The 16,036-nt window shown below is 47.7% G+C and overlaps 1 protein-coding gene across 3 annotated transcripts in view; it reads right to left on the bottom strand.

Moving 5' to 3' along the window:
- Window positions 1-473: 473 nt before the first annotated feature.
- Znf236 (zinc finger protein 236) overlaps window positions 474-16,036 on the bottom strand; it is a 106,318-nt gene continuing 90,755 nt past the window's right edge. The window contains exons 26-31 of one of the 3 annotated variants that reach the window (XM_085833658.1): window positions 15,743-15,930; window positions 14,272-14,349; window positions 11,145-11,342; window positions 8,158-8,287; window positions 5,810-5,986; window positions 474-4,631 (exon numbers count right to left, since the gene is read on the bottom strand). In XM_085833658.1, coding sequence (XP_085689784.1) covers window positions 4,510-4,631; window positions 5,810-5,986; window positions 8,158-8,287; window positions 11,145-11,342; window positions 14,272-14,349; window positions 15,743-15,930 — 893 coding nt within the window. In that variant the 3' untranslated portion in view covers window positions 474-4,509. Of the gene's footprint in view, window positions 4,632-5,809; window positions 5,987-8,157; window positions 8,288-11,144; window positions 11,343-14,217; window positions 14,350-15,742; window positions 15,931-16,036 lie in introns of all 3 variants that reach the window. The other 2 variants (XM_085833657.1, XM_085833659.1) reach the window with 2 other exon arrangements.

The raw sequence follows: 16,036 nt of genomic DNA on the forward strand, positions 1-16,036 counted from the left end.
CACAGAAAGGCACTTGAAACAGCTCCACAGCAGCTGATCGGTTATAAGTCTCTAGCACCCCGGCAAATGCAGAGATCGTGTGTGACGAGAAATAGCGTGCAGGATGGATGATCCACTTCTCGGCATCCCTCCTCCCCACCCTGCATCTGGCCCTTCAGCTGCTCAGCCTGACCCCAACCAGGCAGGAGCAGGAACGATCGGTTCCTCCTCGCAGCCTGGGGAAGTGGTAGAGTCAGGCACAGCCATGGGTACTGGAGGGCCACTCATGCATCCTCTGAGGAGGGAGCCCCACAGACTTCAGGGCACGTACATCAGCAGATGATGCCTCCCCATCGCTGTCATCACGCCTGTATCCCCACGGCAGAGGACCAGAGTGCACCCCACAAGGGAGTCGCATCAGCTTCATGCCCTACAGACACGCTGGGCACATGGCTACCACTCACTCCAGGCCGCAAGAAGTAAATATACGGGAGTTTTAAAATAATACAAAAACTATTTTTATTGTTTTTTAAAAGCCAGCACAGTGGCTTTTGGCATAACTATCAATTTCTAATACAAAACTGGATTAAATAAATATCATCCAATGTATAAATAGACCATGAGACAATTCTGAAGATAAAAAGAGAACTTTTCGGTAAATTAAAAAATTAACTTTGAATTTTCTTGGTGGGGCTGAAGAACAATCACTATGGCATTTTAGAACCTGTCAAATATACAAATCTTGATTCAATACAAAAGTCTTCATGCCTTAAGCATTACACATAGAAAAGATTTAAATAGCACGATTTTTTGATTACTGCCTATTGCTCCTGACACACTAACAGATCTATACCATTTAGTCCATACAAAAAATGACCACAGTGCCTGTGCAGGTAGAGTGTGGAGTGGAATATAATGTTCACCTAACGGTGAGCACGCATGGGAAGAGCCGGTCAAAGGCAGCAGTGGCCAGTCAGTGCACTGCCGTAATTCCCAGGAATTGTGTAGCTCTAATTTTTAGACAGTAAAGAGGGTGCAACCAGATTTCAAGTTACTTCACTAGAATAAGGTTTAAAAGTGACACCAGGGCAAGTGAGACCCAATCGGGCTCTTGTGGGTGGCTCCTGTGCAGCTCCATTTTCCTTGGCTTTTGGTTTGGTTTGGGGGTAGCCCAGGCTGGCCTGGAGCATGCTATGAAGTAGAGGTTGACTGCCTCCATTTCCCAAATGTTGGGGTCACAAGTGTTTGAAAGCACATACGTGTTGCAACCCACTTAAGACTTTGCTCTAAATGATACGGATTTTACCCACATCCCATGCGTATAAACCAAGGGCAGAAAAAGAAGGGGCTATGGGTCACCTTCGCCTTGTACATGGGTCACGAGTCAGCACAGCAGCTCCAGGCCCTGGGGTCACTCTCCGTGGAGGTGTGGGGACAGGGTGTGTGTGTGTTGGGGGGGGGTGCAGGGGGTTGAAACTGGCTTGAGAGAAACCCCTTATGCAAGGAGGCATGAGATATCCCTGGGCACAGAACCTAAGAGAGGGCCTACAGATTCGTAACTCCCTTATAAAATACTACGTACATACATTTGTGTGAAGCCATGTAGGTTGGAACATGAGTCTTAGTAAGTGAATACACTTCTCAGAAGACAGCCCACAGTACCACAAGCTGTTCTCGGAAATCTGGATTACACAGATGTGCTAAACTCACAGGTACTCATGAGACCTCAGAGGAACTGAACTCAGCTTTCCTTATAAATGGTGTGCGGGGCATACAATTTTCTGGTGCACACGGCCTACCATTTTGGTACCTCACTATGGAAGCAACTTCTGAGGAGCCTCTCTAACCTCCTAAGCCCGGCTACTCTGCCCCCTCATCTCCTCAGGCTGCTCTCTGAGCACCTCTCGCCTGACTGGCTGTGAGGGGCTTCTTTCCCAGCCCCGCCCACCTTTATCTATGGCCCTGTGCGGGGTCTGTGCACGCCACACCCTCCTGCTCCCTCGGTCTCCTCAGCTGTACTCATTCTAGAGCCAGCAGCAGCACGCCTCAGGAATAGGCTTAGCGGTTCTTCTCCCAACCAGGAGCCTCCTCCAAGGACTGAGTGGCTCCGCAGAGCTGAAGGAGTGACACCGTCAAGACTGCACCAGGCACGGGATTTGCTGTCAAGGGTCATGCCTGGCTGTCAGCTCCATGTGCTTCAAGGGGACACCAAGAGGGTGTGCATTCTCTGGACCTCGCACAGGTAAAAGAAATATCATAACAGTTTTTGTTTTCTGCTAAAAATACCTGAATTGAAATTTATTCCCCCAACTAGTCTATCTGAAACATGATTAAAAACAAACAAATAAACAAAAACCACACATACACCACATTTCCTAATGCCATTTTGCATTTAGTTATTTCAAAACAGTTTATGTTATATAGAGTTCTAAAAATACAGTTCTCTATCCTCAAAACCCTGGTTACACATGAGGCTAGAAACCACTTTCCTAAAACAGCATCGCAAACATTTAAAATACAGAGATCAACCTGTAAACCACAATATTCAAGTGAGTTATCTTCTCAAAACCTTGTATTCTCAAGGAATGTTGGTAAGGAAGCAGCTTTGATGGGGAGGAAGTAAAATCAAATATACACATGTCAGGCTCGCTCGCTAATAAATTGAGAAAAGACACAAAATGGGTTACTGGTAGATTTTCTTTTCTTTAACCAAAATAAAAGCAGGCTTCAGATTTCCCTGGTCAGGTCTTACTTACATAGGTAACTGACTATATCCAGTCAGCGCCCTGCATTCACTACACAACCAGGAAGTAGCCAGCCTCTTTACAGATGACCTGAGATGACACTTAATGCTGAGAGGAAAATAAATAACCCAGACAGAGCAAAAAAATTTAAATCCGATAATTTCAATGTGGGGGCTACCTGTCCACTAAAATTAATTAATATTTCTAAAATATTTCAATACAAAATTATAAAAGAAAAAGTGCATGGATAGCAGAGACTTTAAAACTCTCGCACAATTACAATTCTTTTGAAAACACTACCACAGCCAGTGTGCACACTGACATTTGGGGGCCTTGGGTTTTTAAGTCCAGTATCACAAGAAGTCAAGTAAGGCTTTTTTCTTCTTAAAAAAATATACAATACAGAAATCAGTTTGGAAAAAAGTAATAATATTTAACAGTTCTCTGACTTAAATATTTTCACATAACAAAAGTTTTTATGTCACTGTCAATATTACTTATATACAGATGACAAAAGTGAACAGAATCAAAAGATGCCCTTTCAAAATAACAGTGAAATGTCTCTCTTCAGGACTCTAGTGAACAAGTCCACATAACATTCATAATAAAACTGCTCTCTTCTGACACCAAGGAGGCAATGAGAGAAAATAAAGGCAATTATTTTTTTTCAGAAAAAAAATAGAGCCCAGCTTTCTGTTACAGTGAAAAAGATCTCCATTTATTAACAGTGAACAGGACACGGGCCTGAGGTGCACGGGGAGTGGCCCCAGATGCGCTCTGTGAGGAGGAGGACTGCTTCTATTTACAACGCGTCCTCCGCAGCCACGCCACACGGAGGGAGGCCCACGTGTCTGTCTATGTACACAGGTATTTACATATGGAACATATAAATAGCGTCAAGGGACTGCTGTCAAGTGGGAACCGTCTGTCTTTGGAATGCTGAAGCGCACACTGCTCGGCGCAGGAGGGTTTGGTTTGGGATGCGTCTGTGTCCCCTGGGGCACTGCTTGATGACGCTAACAGTCCCCTGAGACAACACACCTCCGTACGCGTGAGGACAGTCGCAGGGCTCTGTGTCCTTAGCCTTAAAATACGGATACATTTACTGAGTGGACAGGGACAGCTACTGTCCATACAGGGTATGGCTTGTGCTTCTGCAGTGACCTAACCCATGTGACCGGACAGATTCATCTGTGTGAGCAGCTGGCCCTCGCCTGCAGGTCAGGCCCCCTCCACAGCCCTGCTGAGGCAGCGCCTGTGTTCACAGAACTAGGGGTCAGGTTCTGTGATGGAGAGAGCTGGCCCAGCCGTCTCTCAAGGCATCAGTTGCGTGAACTTAAGAGCGGGCTAGAAAAGAACTGATTGTTACTAATTAGCAAAATGCAGAGTAAAAAGTGGAGAAACAGCCGCATGTGACAGCACTGCCTCCGAACTTCATGCACTACCATACGCGTGTTTTCCCATGTTGATGTGTCTTTTGCTAACACAAATCTCACCGCAATGATATTCAGACCCAGTTCATCTGCTACGCACACACACTGCCATGAGAAGGTGAGTGCCCATGGCAGTGCCCAGCTCTGTCATTTGTCGGCAATGACAACGCTACATTTGTGCATTTCCCAGTCGCTTTCCCGTGAGTCTTTGAATGACAATGATTCTTCAAATAATTTTAGCTAAAACATTAGTGTGGTACTAACTACCACTTGAAGTTTCAGAACAGAGCCTCTGCGGGCTCTAGCCCTCACGTGCAGCTCCATGGAGGATGCTCTGGCCTCTTTCCACGGCATCAGAACACATTGGTCAGGGTCTGCCATTCACCCGCTGCCTCCGGCACCACTTCCTCCAAGTGGAGGGTCCTTAGCTCATCCCCATCCTGTTCCTGGACCACAGTGGCTGCCTGCAAGGTCCCTGCAGATGCAAAGAGAAAGAAGGCCTCAAATCTCAGAAGCAGGCCAGCGTGTACTTTTAAACAAGAGTGCGTGGGAACAGGGAAACCTCTGGCTTGATCTACTCCTCGTCTCAGTGACGTGAAATAAGCCAAGCCAAGTAAATCGCCTTTGACCTTGCGATGTCAGTCCTGGGACTCTGGGCCTCATGCATACAGGAGGCAAGGACTGAAGCCTAAGGTAGTTTGTGTGGGTCAGAGCCACTGTGATGTGGGCACTTGTACACTGTGGGCTATGCCAACCCACAACCAGTGATGAGCCACTAGTAATAAACTCGCATCACAGACACTTCTAACAACATGCAGCCACTGACGGCCACAGCCATCCTACCCTTGGGCAGACATGTCTGGACACAATTGCAGTGACCACATGAGGATGACTACCTTCACTAAGCAAGACTAGTATCTTGCGACAAAACGAACCTACAGTACACGGCTGTATTGGGCTTGACTTGGATCTTAATGTCACACACCGTTTTGCATAGCTCCTGCCACTGGTGCAACCCAGCCTAAACGATTTACTCTGTTTAATAAAATGCTACGGCTATGTTACCATAAGGTCCAAAAGAGGGCCTCAAGCAGGGTAGGCAGCCATTCATAACCTGTAACCCGACTCTGATGGCGTTATTACGTAGAGGCCACAGAGAAGGCAGGGTCTGTGTAGCCTGGACTAAGTAGACAGAATGGAGGCGATGGTATCCAACACAGTCTGCAGACACTGCCCGCCTCTGTGCAGACTCCCAGCTGACACTCAGGTGACCTCTGACCTGTATGCTACCAAAGGGCCCCAGAAGGACTGAAAACAGCCAGCCATGATGCTCCTGCGGCCAGGCACGTGCTATAGAAGCACTGCCTGAAGCCGGCTGTAGCCCAGGACTCAGGAGGCTAAGGAAGGAAGACTGAGAGTGGGAAGCCAGCCTGGACTATTTACCTCAACTCTGTCTCAGGAGAAAGAAACGGGGAAGTAGGGAACAGGACCAGGGAAAGGAGCACAGCACAGGCTTCAACTCTTGTCTATAAAGTACAGTCCTTATAGGATCCACGAAGCATGGCTACTGTGAAATGGGCTAAAGGAACACTTGGAAAATACCCAGCGACCTAACCGTCCCACAGTAGTGTCTTCTCAGGGCAGGTCTCTCACCCACAAAGCTGTGTGCTCGCTTCATGTGCAGCTTCATGTTGCTCTTCTGTGTGAAGCCCATGACGCAGTAGTCACACCGGTAGGGCCGCTCGCCCGTGTGCTTCTTCATGTGCACCTGCAGCGCGCTCTTCTGGTTGAAGGCTTTGTCACACAGAGTGCAGTGGAATGGCCGCTCCCCTGCATGCAAAGTGCAAGCACAGTCAGTACCTTTCTCAAGATCACACACTTTAGCAGAGCACAATGTCACTCATTCCAGACAGCTCAGTGCTGAGAAAGACCACCACGGTGCCAGGAAGCAACATGCTGGTGAAGCCACGCCATGCTGAGACAAAAATGAAACCTGACTCAAGAGGTACCCAGACTCAAAGTAACGTCCAGAAATACAACACACATTATTTAAACAAAATGTTTTAATATATTTTATATGACACAAGGAAAAGACATTTGAACATGAGAATATCAAATCTCCTTATTATAAAGTATAATTTTCTATAATATTTAAAATGCCACTCAATTACCTTCAAGTGAATGTAGCACCTGAGAGAGTTGCCAAGCCTGACGTCTGCTGGGAGCTTCCCACCAGACCTCACTGTCTCCCTTGGCAAGCTATGCTGGCCCTGCCTCCAATCACTGAACCATCTGGGTAAGGTGTGGCTTCTTGCTTTTGCCTGCAAGTTGTTCCTATATGGCAGCCTCCTGCTGTAGTGTCAGGGTCCTTCCCCACAAGGGTAACAGCAGAGCCCCATATTCCTTCTCTTCAGTGGCCATGCACTGCAGATGAACCCCCCCAACACACACACCTGACTGCAGTGACTCCAGCCTGTTTCTCAGCAGCCTCTGGGGAGGAGGAAAGGACAGGTGGCTCTGGCGAACTGCACAGCTTCTCAGAGCATTCATCTAGCTGGGAGTAATTCACACACGTGGAAGCTAGGCTATGTCAAGTTTTTAGACAAGTCGGAAACAGCCTTTTCTCCAGAACGCCCCACCAAAGGGCTGGTAGCTGACTCTACCCCACAAGACTAAGCAAGGAACGGAGCAGAGCAACCCAGCTGCACCAATGATCCCGAGCACTGGGAGGTGAGCAGGGATCCATTAGATGCTGCGGCAACAGCCTTGGGACAACAAGTAGCAGAGTACTCGCCCAGCCCTGCATGCTTTAAGATCTCAGCTAATTTATCAGGACTTCAAACAGCTCAGGAGTGATCTTACCTCAGAGGTAAGAACAGCTGCAGGGAGAGCAATCCCAGCAGGCAGCCCTGGCATGACTGTGCAGAGTCAGGCAGCAGGGCAGGAGGGACCGCCTTACTGTTCAGCTGCACACAGACATCCTTCCCAGGATGTGTACTAAGGGCTCGGGCCCTGCCAGTCAAGCAGTATCTCTACCCCAAGAAGACAACAGGGCACCACTGTATATCCCCATGCATCTCAGAGGGCATAAGGTAACCACAGTCATGTTCAATGTTTTCCTGGCAAAGATCTTTAAAATGTTGTTCAAAGTCCAATACCATCATCCATACAGCTCTAGAGGGGACAGTGCTGTTGTCATAGTGCCCACTAGAGGAAAAAATGAAAAACTCAGAAGCAATCGTCAAAAATCAAATGGAAGCCGTGCCTATGCTGTGTGTGTATCTGAACACGTGTGTGTTTGTATGTGAGAAGTACACAAGCATTTGGGAGTGGAAGGGACATGACAGTCTCTGATGACAATCGTCACCAACTGTCTTGGTGTTTTATTTTATTTTATTTTTTCTGTTTGCTCTTGTTTCTTTTGAGACAGGGAAATCCTGCTGGCCTGGATCTTGCTATGTAGACAAGGCTGGCCTCAAACTTACGAGAATCCACCAGCCTCTGCCTGTCTAGTGCTGGATCAAGGTTGTGAGCCATCATGCCCAGCTTCTTTGCTTTCTAATGCAAAGTCTCTTACTGTCTGGAATGTGTCAAGGAGTCTAGGCTGCCTGGGCAGTGAGGCACAGTATCTATCCTCCAGCCTCTGCCTCCCCAGTGAGAAAATTCCTGTGACCATTTCTCTCTGTGAGAAGAGGCTGGAACTGTCAGCAGGCAGAGCACCACAGCAGCCTGGAGGGCTGGAGAGGTGCCCTCCACCTCCTAACCCAATGGAGGGAGGGGCACAGCACAGGCACACTTCATTTCCCAAGCTCACAACAACTGCCAAATCTCAAGTGGAAAAGTTAGTCAATGGTATAAGTTGATCAAAAACTAGAGAAAGTGGAACACTGGATGCTGTCCGTAACCAACAGGTCACATAGCACACGGGTATCCATATACCTCACTGCTTCTCTCACCGATGACCTCCTTCCCAGCACACGAGTAGCACACCTCATCCCTACCTGTGTGAATGCGGCTGTGTCGCTCCAGCTGGCTTGGTTTGGCAAATGCCTTTTCGCAGGAGTCACACTTGAACACTCTGGGCTTCTGAGAGCTGAGCGAGGGGCCGGCCTGGTGGGTCAGCATGTGCTCCTGGCAGAACACACAGATAACAGCCAACGTTAGGCCCTGCTAGAGTTGAGAGCTCTGACACAGAACTAGACAAGGAATCGCCTTTTGGGACAACCTCACGGGTGACCTTCTGACTGGGATGTCAGGACCTGGAGTCCGTCAGTGTCAGAAAGGTAAGAAATCGAGTCCACACAAGTGGCACTCTCTCTCCTCCTCAGGCTACAGTGATGGCTCGGGGAAACTGTCACCCTCATGCAGCATTCGCCAGCGAGGAGCCTGATGGTCTCTGTGAGGAGCCTCTGTCCCCACACTTTATAAGTCCACCTGAAAGCCAAGGCCCACAGCCAGCTCACAAACGCTTGGCCTAAAAGTCCAAGAAGATGGGAACTGTTTTGACAACTCTCCCAGAAGCCCTGTGACTCCGTGTAGCTGTTCTACCAATTACACAACTCCCCTGTGCAGAAGTCCATAATTCACAGATACATTTCCCATCTGCTGACAGCATCCCATAACTGCACTCTGGGCGGTGTGTGACTCAGCCTGTCTGTCACTGTTCTACGTTTGTGTGATCTGGTGACCTCAGAAATGTGACAGCTACTGTGCTGTGTCCTCTGAAGGCTGGCACTGAGGCTATTTTCAACGTTATCACACTACTACCCTGCTAGAGTCTTTATGCTACCCTAACCCTTGAAGCAGATTCAGACAGAAGTAGACATGGGCACTGTTTGCACATACATCTCAGATTTATAAAGAACATCACTGCACCCACATAGCCTATGAGGTAGCTCAAAGGACAAACAGGAAATAAGAAAACTGTTTTTAGCCTAGATGCTAAAAGTCAGAAAGTTTAGGACAGGCTGCAGAGCCTGAGACTTGAGCAGTAATTCCAACACTGTGCTGTGCCTACTGCTAACACTGATGCTTCCCTACGTCATCTGAGAAACACGGACACTGTAAGTGTAGCTGTGTGAACACCATGCCTTCGGAGGACCTCTTATTTGGGACAACCCAGTATTCAGGAGGAGCATGTTGTAACTCCATAGGCCATTTCTAGAGAGGACGGCTGCTGTGATAGCCCCAGGAGTGTGCAGGATCAGAGCTGTTATCTGGAGCTGATGCTTTTAAGACGCAGTGACAGGCTGCATCCTTTCATCAGAGCAGGCAGGCTTTGCTACACGGAAACTGAGAGTCTCCCCAAACAGGGGAGTTCTTGTCAGAGGGCCAGGCGAGAGTGGCTCTGCTCTTTATCACAGTGCTGAGGCCTCCTAGGACTCTGACAAACTTCTTCTACACCCGCAACCATGGCTGCTCACGTTCCTGGAGCTCCCATGTGAAAGCAGAGGCTTGGCGAGCATCAGCAGACGGCATTCAGAGGCCTCCGAGTGCGCTCAATGAGAGTAAGAGGTAAGGAAGGAGAGCATGGAGACGGTGCGTGTGTGCGTGTGCGTGTAAAAGACAATGAAGAAGGTGCATGTGTGTGTATAAGAGCCCTTGTGTTAGGCTGAGTGAGTTTGGGGCAGCTCACATCTCAGCCTCAAATGTCTATAGGGTGATGTCCAGAACACCATCGGAAGTGAGGTCAATTCCCACAGGAAAGATACTGGTGAGAATGGAGTCTCAGAGTCCAAGTTCCAAGAGGACAACAAGCTTTGAGCTTGAGTGTGCACAGAGAATGTGAAGCATCATCAAGCTGTCTACACAGTCTGCTGGAGCCTCACCGCAAGCCCACAGCTGAGGCTCACAGCAGCTCTCCTTATCTATGTGACTGACACAGCTCGACAAGGGCAGGTTTAGATGGACATACAGGGAAGCCCATGTCACTGACTATCCTCGCACACAGTCACAGGTGCGCCATCTCTCCCGTCTACACTGGCATGCAGTATCGCTGTGACTCAGAACAGCAGGGATATATTTCTGTGTGCTTGGATGACACATACTTCTTCCCTCTTGGCCACAGTGGGCTCTGCTGGGAGGGCTCTCAGCTATTACAGAGAATGTCCAAACTGTGACTTGTTGGCGATTCCCCCATGTAGGGCACAGCTTGGCTCTCATCACTGGCTTTATGATGGTGGTGCCGGCCATGCCAGGGTCAAGCAGCATCTCACAGGCTTTCCCACTACACATCCGTCTGCTTTTGCTACTCTCTGTCCTGCTACCCTGCTGTCCACGGGGCTCCCTTTAAAAGGAAAGAGGAAAGGCTGTATGATGATGCACTCCTTTAATCCCAGCACTGGGAGAGGCAGAAGCAGGTGGGTCTCTGTGATTTCAAAGCCAGCCTGGTCTACACAGAGTTCCAGGCTAGCCAGGACTGTATGAGACTTTGTCCCCTATTCCCTCCCCCAAACAAGGTGGGGAACCCTAGCTTGAAATTTCTTCCCAGGGTTCTGCATCCCTGGTGCATATATGGAAGGCTCTCCCTAGGGATACCTATCCTCTATCCACCACCTCTCTGCAGAGCTCTAGGTATCCTACATGTTCACCCTTCATGGCCAAAGGGGGTCCGGTCCCTGCCAGGTACCCCAAGGTAAACATGGAGTTAGTTATCCTGTACTTCCTCGGAGAATGTCCTGTCACACCGTGGATGCCAGCCCTCATGAGTTTCTTTTCCCACAGCCTCAAACATGATGAGAGCTTTTCCCAGTTCTGTCTGTGTGACAGATATGTGAGACATGATAGTCTGGCATCAGTTTCCATTAAAAACTTATTTTGAATTGCAATCTATACATATACAGCCAACAAGCCAATGCCTACGACAATTGGAACACACATTTACATCACCATCTCTAGAAATGTAGCAGACATGTGTCACTCAGTTTTTACTTTGGTTAGAAGCATTGTGGACTCACAGCTGTGGCTGTTCCCTGTCCCCAGGGTGTACCTTGAGGTGTGTGGCACGCTTGAAGGCCTTCCTGCAAACCCGGCAGCCATGGATTCGCTCCTTCCCATGCACCTCCTTGCTGTGGTGCATGAGCACGGCGGCTGAGGAGAAGGCACGGTCACAGTCCAGGCACTGGTGGGAAAGGCCCTCCTTTTCAGGCTGGCTGTTAGGGGTCAGCTGGGCGGAGACATCAGCCACCTGCAGAGAGTCAGGAGAAAGGAGGATTATGACAAGAGTGTAGACTGCAGGCTGCCAGGCAAGCAAGGTAAGCGCTGTGCTGCCTAACACACCATATTCCATGTGCTGCTGCACACACACACACACACACACACACAACACATACACACACGTACGCACAAGGCACACACATAACATACAAATACAATAAAAATGCTGTGGTTCAGATCTCCATATACTATACTAAAAACCTCAAAAGTAATTAATAGTGTTTAATTAGCTTGCTTGAACCGTGGATCCCAACTAATGAGTAGCTTTCCAAGTCAATTTTGTGGGATGCCATCAGAATTTACAAAACCAGCAAAACAGAGAAGATAAACTGTGCATCCCACAAAAATGGTGGGCCTCAGTTTAGAGATAAGTAATGATCTAATGGAACAATTATAAGAAATATGCATGTGACTTGCCAACATTTTTATTACTAGTTTGCTGAATACTTTTTCAAAATACCAAAATATTGAGTGGATCACAACACTGTAAAGAAAAGACAGAAAAGAAGAAAAGATACCGCAGAGATGGTGTTATGCAATGCTCATGTCAGTGGAAAAAACACAAACACACTAAGGTACTCACATAAAATGTAGCACATGTCAATGAGAAGGGTGTGAAAACCCTGGACTAAATGATATCAGTGTGGTTCTGCAGCAGTAGATAAAAGACTATGGTGATAGAGTAAATGACATGCAGCGCCAGAACCATCAAGAAACAGAGAAAGAAAAGATAAGCTTTTTGCTCAAGGATTTGACCGCAGGACAGCCAGATCCTACCTGTCAATCCTGTAACAGTCACCACCTGCTCACCATGCGCTCTGCTAGGACCTGGACTCAGAATCCTTACACACACTGCTGCTATGGTCTACTGATGAGGAGTAAGCAGACTACACTCAGGGCCTAGCGGTCTCAAGGCATGGATAGGGCTCAAACACTGACAGTGGCAGAGCAGGCAGAGCCCTGGCAGAGAGACTCATGAGTACACTAAGAAAATGGTTCATAACTGCTCACTTGTACACATTTACTGCCCTCCCCCATTTTTGCATTTAATATTTTAAATTCTTAAAAAAAGAATCACAAGCTAGATCAAGTTTTTGGTATTTAGATCACTTCATTAGTACTTAATACTCAAATGGAGTAGAGGAACTTCAAATTAATTTTAACCCAAGGCTTTCTGAGCACTGGAGCGATATAAAACTGAATGCTGAGAAGCCATAGATCAAAGGTCAGCAGTTTACTAGCTGCATAAAACAAGAAGTGGTACTGGGCGCCTTGATGTTGGCACTGGATTAGGAACTAGGAACTTGTCAGGTGACGAGACAAGTCAGACAGAGACTGGACCCTGAGGTGATAACCAAGGAGTCAGGGCTGCGGCTGGTATCCAGGTACATGGTGAGCAACTCAGGCCTGGGCTGAAACCCCACAGTGCACCCTAAGGAAAGGACTCCTGGGGCAGCCCCTCTAAACCCTGGGGGATCAGGTAGAGTACACTATGATAGTGACATTCCAGGTAGCCATGGTAACTGTCATTTGTGGTGGATAGCTGGCTTTGTTCGCCTGGGGCCCTGGGCTCCCTCTGTCCTGTTGACCCAGGGGTGAACGCAGCTGGTCACTAAGCCAGCGAGAGGGATGAACAAGGCTGTTCCCTAGCTACTTAGCCAATTCCAGTACTGCCTGGGACACTGCACTGAGGTGGATAGGCAAGCCTGAGTGCTAGTTCTGAGTTCCTCCCTACTCCTTCCTTCTGCTGCGTCTACTCTGTACCCTTCCACCGAGGCAGCAAGGCAGGAGCCAGCAGGACCACACTATCTCCCTCTGTCCCGTGAGTCTCTGGGGTGGCTCTAGGCTTTGACACAGATGAATTACACTTACACACAGATGCAGCTACAAGCTCTTCTCACGGAAACAAAATCAGGGAACTCCTGGGTATCACTGACATTTAATCTCTTTATGACAATAACTAAGTCCTTGTCCTAGTGGACAACTAGGACACTAGTCTCATTTCCTAGCAAGAGTCAGGCAAAGTTTAAAGCTCCCCAAAGTCAGAGGTCAACATCGATCTATTCTTTAGCTCTGACTCATTAAAGTATTAGAAAATGCTTATACACTTGTCTACATTCAGACAATCATTTACTACAATTTTGGTTCCTAAAACATGTGCTTTAAGAAAAAGACCAATCAGCCAGGGTAGCGGTGCACACCTTTAATCCCAGCACTCAGAAGGCAGAGACAGGTGGATTCCCATGAGTCAAGAAAGCCTGATCTATACAGAATGAGTTCCTGGATAGCCAAGGGTCCACAGAGAAACCCTGTCTTGGAAAACCAAAAAGGAAAACAAAAACAAAAACAAAAACAAATAAGAAAAAAAGTTTTTTATATATATATACACATATACATATATGTATATATATGTGTGTATATATATATATATATATATATATATATATATACACACACACACACACAGGTGTGTATATATATATATACATATGTGCATGCATGTAAAGATACAGGCAGAGATAAAAGAAACAATAGATGCTTCCAGGAAATACACCAAAGAACTAGTTAGTACAAGCAAAGAGCCGTAAGACTGAGCAGGAAGCGGAGAGCAAACACCAGTTTGAAAGTACATCAGCTCACTGTTGGCCACATCAAAGCTGATGGCTCTAAGCCACACCTACCACTGACCAAAATCTGGGAGCCACCATTTTCCAAGCCCACAAGACCAACAGAGTTCAGTACCTCTGCTCTGGGTCTGTCAGAGGCTGGCCCCATTCACTAGGGCCAACCCACATGGACTCTTTCACTGTTCCTGGTGCTGAGTGTGAGCTGCACAGGTGCCATACCTGGTAAGCTATTTCTTCCCCAGCAGCAGAGGAGGACTGTGGGGTGTGGCTCACCAAGATGACTTGTGGTGAGCCTGCTCCACCTTGGCCTGAGAGAGAGGGATCCGTGAGCAATGCTGGGAACTGCTGGCCCTGCCAAAAGATGACGACTGTTTTAGAAGTTTTCCTCACATTATCAGACATGCCATCTTTTTAAAAGACCTTTAGGGGTTGGTAATGTGGCTCAGTGGGTAATGGCATCTGCTACCAAGTCTAACAGCCTAAGTTTGACCCACACAGGAGGAGGAGATAACTGACTCTTAAGAGTTGTTCTCTGACATCTACATGAATACCACACACACACAAGCTTGCACTTACACACACACACTAAATAAAATGTACTTAAAAGAAAAAGCTTTCATGGCACAATCACTTTGGACAGCACCGTCTGCCATGTGACCGACAATCACTTGACACCAGGCAGAAGGTCTTACAGTAAAAGTGGGAATTGCTCAATTCTCCTCAACTTCTGCCTATGGAGATGGACTAAGGGGCAGTCATGCAAAGGAGTGATATTGTGACCTAGCCACATAAAGAAATATTTTTCACCAATAAGAAGGATGAAGTAGATGCATGGTATGTAACACAGGTGCACCCTAGAGACCCATCCACGTAAAGAGGGCCGTTCACAAAAGACCCCAAGGTGTTCGACAACTACACTCACATAAAGTAAACGCACCAGACAAACCTGGAGAGAAAGGGCAATGGCTGCAGAGGTTGTTTGGTAAGACAAGGTCAATGCCAATGCTAGCTGCATCTACAGTTACACAGCAGACAACCTCTGGACACTTCTATGAGGAAATTTCTAGACTAAGTTACTTGAAGGGGGGAAATTCACCTTAAATGTAGGTGACACATCCTGCTGGACTGAATAAAAACAAGGAAGCAAGCTGTGCACCAGGCCACTGTGTCTCTGCTTCTGACTGGGCTGTAATGTGACCAAGCTGAGGAACTGACATGGGAGCTGAGCAAAGCTGGACCCCGGTGAGTGGCAGCTGTGGAGTCTGAATGAGAGCGGCCCCACAAGCAGGCATATGTATTTCAAGGTTTGCTTCCCTGTCAGTAAACTGTTTAGGAAGGATCAGGAGGTGTGGCCTTGTTAGAAGTTAGTCATTGGGTCTGGTGTGGAGTGGGCCTTGAGGTTTTAAAAGCCTAGGCCAGGACCAGTTCATGCTTGGCACACTCTGTCTGCTGCCTGAGGTTCAGGATGTAAGCTTTTGGCTACTATTCCAGTGCCACACCTGCCTGCTTGCTGCCACACTCCCCACCATGACAGACGAAGCCTCTGAAGCTGTAGGCAAGCCTTCAGCTCAATGCTGTCTTCTACGAGCTGCTTTGGTTATGGTGTCTCTTCACAGCAGTAGAAAGGTTAGTAAGATAGCAGCTGGGTCAGAGTTTGAGCCAGTTCATAATTTCTCCTTTTGACATTTAATATATTACTTTAATGAGAATACAAAACTGTATATCTAATAGAGAACAAACTCACCTGAGAAGTGATGTTCAGTGTAACCGTATCCAGCCCTCCAGACAGCATGCCCTGAGTATCAGCCAGCGTCAGCGTGACACTGGCATCAGCACCCACCCCTGATGAAGACATGACTAGGTTCTGGGCTGAAATGGCTGACGGTGACATTGGTGCTGTTGAAGGCAGGCTCCCACTCGAAGGATTAAGTTCTACAGAAGAAGCAAAACAAATAATCAGTAGTAAGCCGGGACGCCCTGTCCTAGGGCCTGGGGAGAAAGCTCTGCAAAGGAGATCACCCGGAGCCACTGGCATCAA

Source organism: Mus caroli, unplaced genomic scaffold, assembly GCF_978045245.1.
Source record: "Mus caroli unplaced genomic scaffold, Mus_caroli_1 scaffold_19, whole genome shotgun sequence".
Classification (NCBI taxonomy): Eukaryota; Metazoa; Chordata; class Mammalia; order Rodentia; family Muridae; genus Mus; species Mus caroli.